Source organism: Pristis pectinata, chromosome 7 (genome assembly GCF_009764475.1).
Source record: "Pristis pectinata isolate sPriPec2 chromosome 7, sPriPec2.1.pri, whole genome shotgun sequence".
NCBI classification, from domain to species: Eukaryota; Metazoa; Chordata; class Chondrichthyes; order Rhinopristiformes; family Pristidae; genus Pristis; species Pristis pectinata.
The window spans coordinates 64713110-64719344 of record NC_067411.1 but is presented as its reverse complement, the minus strand read 5'-3'; the positions used below and the strand labels follow the sequence as shown (position 1 = coordinate 64719344).

The following is a 6235-nucleotide window of genomic DNA, read 5'->3' as shown; positions in this document are numbered from 1 at the left end:
TTACTACATGAAACAGCAAGGGGAGAAATTTGTCTTTGGTTAATTTTGCTAAATGCATATGAGACTCCATACATTCAGTTCTATTTATCTGAAATTTAATTGCTTAATGCTGCTTTTCTTCCCCTCAATGTCATGCAATCAAAAATCTATATTTTATTCCTGGAGTTAAACAGGATAACAACCATTTCTCAGTTGTTTGACATCACTGCAAGTAAGTTAGTTGGGTACGTCGTGGCACCAGTCACCCCTGCCTTTCACCCAGTGATGTCAGTCCCTGCACAATGCATCGTTGGAGAACTGGGACCATGTTCTCCGGGGCACTACTTCTTTGGGCATTCTAAGGACATGGTCTTATGAGCACAGCACTGAACTGGAACGTTTGCTCAGTAATTAAGTTATTTGACTCCACCCTTACTTCTACCCCACTGCCACTGCGCTGAACTGACTATTCTTTCCCCAGCTCCCCGAACATGTACCAGTATTACCTGGATTGTCCCTCCTCCATCCTTCTCCCAAGCTCATGCCAATCTCTTTACACACACACACCCACCCCTGATATTTTCCACAAATATTTCTATGACTCCAGCTTACCTTCTGACCATTTTCCACCCAATCATAATACATGCCTCAGTCCTAATCAATTACTTCTCGAAAGTCTGGCTTCTGGAAAGGAGTACTAGGCAGCATGTTTTTGACTGTGCAAACAGAATGTGTCTGGCTGAGGCCTTAGGCACAACTGAAGTTATCAGTCCATGGGCCAGTGATCAGACACTAATCGATTTACCACTACTGTGACATTCTGGCACATCCTCTAAGCTGTATTAGAAGTACTAAAGCAAGCGTCTTGAACGGAACTGAATATTTGGAGGTGAACACTACAGGTGGCCATTATTCTCATTTAGTGCTACTAACCAAAGATAGATTTCTCTTTTAAATATCTAGTTTTCAAAAAAATAATTTTTCCAGCAAAGTTTATAAAATCTATCTGTTCAATAGATGCCAGACAGGCATTGTATTCTGTGGATAAAAAGTTGACTTTTTATAAAAAAAAATTCAAGGCCTATATCTGCTAAAACATTTCAGATCTGAATATTTTTATTAAATGTTCCAAAAATAACTCTGACTCCAGAAATTTACTTTACCAGTGTCAACAAAGGAGTGATCAAACATCAATGCTGTGAAAAAATGAATTTCTTCCCACCGTTGATGCAATTCCCTGGAAAAGGAGATCTCCTTATAGGGTTATCTGAAACTCCAGAGTTTTAATGGCTAGTATATCAGAGGGATAGTTAATATGTGCCATTGTTGCATACTTCCTATTGGTTAGGAAGACACCATTGAAAAAAAGATTGAGCATAAATTTCCCAACTGGTTCATGGCTAGGAAAATAATATTTATCTACTTAAGACACAGAAAGGGATGAAAAACAAGAGGGAAGAAATTGCTCACAAAATTAAAGCCATGGAATTCTTCTTGATGAAACGGTTTTAAAATGGGATAATTATTCTCAAATTAGGTAAACTTTAGCAATGATACACTTAATCAAAAACCTTTGGGTGCAATTTTCATTGACTGAGATTGAAGCAAGCTGATAATTGAAAATGTCCACAACTTGTCAAAATGTTATCCCTGTTCAATGCTTCTGTACTCCACATCATGCCATTTGGCAAAAAAAATTAAATACACTAGTTTTTTTGCAATAAGGCTTAAATGGGTTTGTACTTAGTTTATGTATAAATATTTAATAAAGGTTGAAATAATTCACTCTGTAAGTGGCTCTTTGAAACGTTATGGTATAAGCAGGAAAAAGTGCGAGAAAATTAAAATGCGGTTACCTAACTGGCACCAAAACAAAAACCACTATCTAGCAGCATATAGAAAGGCATGCAGACTGAGAAGCACTTCTACTGCCAAAACACAGAGCTTTCAATGCATACCTTCACGTATGAGAACAATTCACTGGACTGTTATCCGTCAGTACTGAAACTCAATATAAAGGTCATGCTTCAATTCCAGTTTTTATGCCAGGTAAAATGCTCATTACTAGCAAAGTTCAATGAGTCTAATGATTAATCAGAGCAGTGTGTGTTCTGTTCTACAGAACTACATTTTGTTAACACAGGATCTATGAATGAACCCTCCCTATCCCCTTAACAATCCTCTAAATTGCACATTACGATCCAAATATATCTGCAGGACAACTAAACACTGAAAAAAGAACAAAGATAAGAAATATATAGAAGGCCTTTCTTAATCATTACAAGCACACTGGATACACAATATAAACACATTTTGGTCCAGAACAGATGCAAATGTTAACATAAAACAGAAAATAAGTAAATACAATATTTTAAGATTGAAAGTGGGCAGAATGTTTGAAATATGTGCCCCAAAACTGATTTAATTAATGTTAAAACTGTTAAGACAGAATCTGTGAGAAAAAATTAAACCGTTGGAATTTGGTTTCAAAGCACAGCAAACAGAATCAAGGAGACCCACCCCACCTCTCCCACAACTCACCAGGTGCAGTCAAAGCTGCCCAGTGATCTCTTGTTGCTCCTGATCAGAATGTTGAATAATGATCAGGTGCCAAAAAGATGAGTATGTTTGTTTAAACCTAATTAGTTTAATAAAAATCATTTCATTACCACCAAATAATGTTTTTTTTGTTTAGGAATGAATTCAACTGGTTTTTATTGCCTGAAGATTAACATTTACATAACAATTTTATATCCGTAATTTTCTTTAAAAAGAAACTTTTATAACTCATTTTTCTGGTAGGGTGGGGGACGTGTTGGAGTGTTCTTAAGAATTTTTATTTATTCTTCAAAACCTGAAACCATATTTGGCTTCAGGAAAAAACATTTTAAAATCCAGACTTTATTTATCATTTTACTTATATGGCTCACTGCCATAGTACTGAAAGTTATTTTGTTTGGCAAACAAACTGGAATAACCATGTTGTAAGAAGATTTTCTCTTTATCTTGAATTTAATATGATTAATTAGAGCATATTTCTCGAAAGCTACAATTAAAAAGCCTGATTCTGAGGGATCCATTCTCCCTCCAAAAGAAAATCACTAAATGAGAGGGAAGTTTGAAAAAAACATTTATAGTACCACACAGGATGCCTATAATATGTTTAAGTAGAGGATCTAGCATTTGTACACTGTATTTCCATTTCCTCAGGATCAATATTCAGAATATATACAGAACATATTGAGTAGCTCATTAAATTTCAAGCAATTATATGGGAGAACAATGTGTGCACTGCCTATGCCAATGGATATTTATAACCTGTTTTTTCTTTAGAATATGCTAAAAAATAAGTCAAGAATTTTGCATTGATTAGTGACTTCTGGGTTGCTCCAATATATCAGACGAGTTACATTCCCTGTCTTAATTAATTGAGAAGTACCACATGTACTGATAGTGTATATACTTGCTCATTCCACATGGCTTCATAGACAAATATACTCATTCTTAGTGTAAGAAAAAGACATAGGGTTCTAAGAATTGTCACTCGAGCTTCTTTTCTGTTTCTTCCCCCTGTGGATAATAGAAAAACAGCAGGCACACCTTGCTGAGCTACAAAAATTAACTCTTCCCATAACTGTTTAAGGCACTGTGTAATAGCCGAGGTACAGTAATCCCTGACGTACATTCCTGAAGCGGCATTTAACTGCCTACCAAGTCTGTTCCTACAGAATTGATGAGTATGTGTGAGGTGTGCCAGCTACAGTACTTTTGGTCTAGTCATTTTGGACAAACACACAGAACACACAGAAAACTCAATGTAAAGCTGCCAAGACTATGCCGAGTGCTACATTCCTTGTATTTTGTAGTTGCACTGAGGAGTTGGCTAATACAGCCACTGGAACCAGCTAGGATATCACAGTAATTACCAGCAATCAAGCTAGTTTTAAACAAATTTAAATATATATTCAGAATTTTCACAAAATCAGATTGCCATTCTTGTGTATCAAAATTTCAGTCCAATTCTTATGTTGAAGTCAAAATGATTTGAAATCTACATCTAACTTTACAGAAAAAACTGACATTGATACTTATTTCATCCATTGAAAACATCTTGGAGCACTGGCAACAGGTAGTATTGGTCAACTCCTTGTAAAGTCTTATTATACATAGCAGCTAAAGACACTAGAGCAAAACAGATGGGACAGACAAATCAATTCGCAATGAATGATTCTTGTCTGTCCTAACATTAACTACAGGTACACTGAACTTCAATGAAACAGTATACTTTTTGCTGGTCTAGAAAGACCCTATTTATAAAGTGTAATTATAACTGCAACAAATGCAATATATTTTACCACATACTGCAGCCTTGATTATTAACACATTTCTCCCCAAAATTTTATTAAACTAATCTAGATATTAATTATGGCTGCACTACTATGCAAATCAGTAGCATTCAAAACATTGATGTTTCAAAGGGAACTCCATTAATCCCACCACAAAGGTAGGAGGTTATTTAAAAGAAATTAATAGATTTTGATTTTTGACGATACAGTACAGTTTTAGGAGACCAGCAACAATGAATACTGCCTCCTACCTCAAGCTTTCAACTTTAACCATCATTCTACATTCCAAAACTGCATCATTCAACAGCAGAAGTGTGGCTCATTTTGAAGGAAAAAAATAGACTCTTCTGTGTGTACAGTCAAATATTTGTGGCCAAAGCTTAGAGCACATCAATATGCTGAAATAAACTGCTTAGTGACTGGAATCCAGTAGAGAACCCAATTACTTGTTCAGATCAATGACCATATAGAGGCAGAAAGGCGTTTCTTTCAAAAAGAAACCTTCAATTTTTTTGGAGAAATCATGTCTGGTGAAAAACCATCTCCTAGAAAAACATGGTCAAAAGAAATTGAAATAATACACATTGAGGAATTTATGTGCTCTGATTATAAATTAATTGAATGTAGTTGGAAAAATTGTTGAGGTAACAGCAAAATTACTGAAATCTGAGGCATTAATGGTGGTGAGGCACAAACCTTGTTACTTAAGCAAACACTTTGGTCAAGAATACTATTGTTGATTACCATGCCACACCAACCCATATGACGTTGGGAAGATGGAAGCTCCTATGTATTATAATTTGTATTAACTACAGTTTTATCCTATTTTAAACTTTTCTAAGTGCATTCAAATAAAGTGGCAGAAATATCACTCCTGGATCTCACTGAAACAGAATCAAATTAAGATGATAAAGCAAGCAGTAAGATAACAGGATATTGTTGAATTCAAGCCCTGACCTTTATGTACTTCTGCTGTCAAGTGAGCATATCCTGCCCTGAATTATGTATAAGAATATATTTTGAATCAAAATCTCAACTAATTAAAACAACTTGTATTGTTATAAGTTCATCATAATTACATTTGCCATAGCTACAGAGAATCTCCTGTAGTCAACATTGATCAATATTGAACTAAAAAAAACTTAACAAAAACTATATACACCCATTTAGTGTATGAGAGTAACATTCAGCATAGTAAAATGTGTCATCTGAATAGCTGAAGCCATAACTGTGTGAGGCTTCAGGCTTGATGTAAAGAGGGGTAATCACTCAAAGCTCATGTTATTGTTTAGACTGCTGTGTATGTGCTTCCGGCAGTGTTGCAGTGCCTGGCACTTGCCACACTTGTGATGATTTGATCAGCATGAAGTGGGATCAGAGGGTCTGGCTGTATGGTGCTGTTAAGGGGCGATGCAACACATACACCTTGTAATGTCTGGTTTAGGTCTATTTTCTCTCGTTTGAAAGGTGGTTCTCCGGAATCTTCTAATTCATCATCCATTTCGCTGTCAACCTCACTTCCTTCATCTTCAGAAGGAAAGGAAAAATACAGAGTACTTAATGAAAATGTTACATCACAAGGTTATCACTGCTGAAGCATATTTTATTCAATAGCCCTGATCTTGAAGTTTAACTTAGGCTTCTCAGAACGCAGAATCTAGAATTGTAAGTAGGCTACATAAGGATTAAAAGCCAGTTTAAATGAATGTGTGTTGTATGCAAGATAAAACATGGACTGGATCTGGGATTATGTTGTGTGAAGATTAGTATAGAATTTGGAATTAAAAAGCTGTTATAAGAGGCAATTTCCATTTTCAGCCTTACCATTTCACTTCCAAGTTCATTCCAACCCTGCAACACGCTGTCTGCTTGGTTTAGTTGATAGCACTGAATTAACAGACAGTTCTGGT

The 6235-nt window shown here is 35.7% G+C and overlaps 1 protein-coding gene across 5 annotated transcripts in view; it reads right to left on the bottom strand.

The window, feature by feature from the left end:
- Nucleotides 1-1444: 1444 nt before the first annotated feature.
- The window catches only part of LOC127572774 (transcription factor RFX3-like), a 217567-nt gene continuing 212776 nt past the window's right edge, over nucleotides 1445-6235 (bottom strand). For all 5 annotated transcript variants that reach the window (XM_052020384.1, XM_052020387.1, XM_052020388.1 and 2 more), the window contains one exon: nucleotides 1445-5855. In XM_052020384.1, coding sequence (XP_051876344.1) covers nucleotides 5614-5855 — 242 coding nt within the window. In that variant the 3' untranslated portion in view covers nucleotides 1445-5613. The remainder of the gene's footprint in view (nucleotides 5856-6235) is intronic.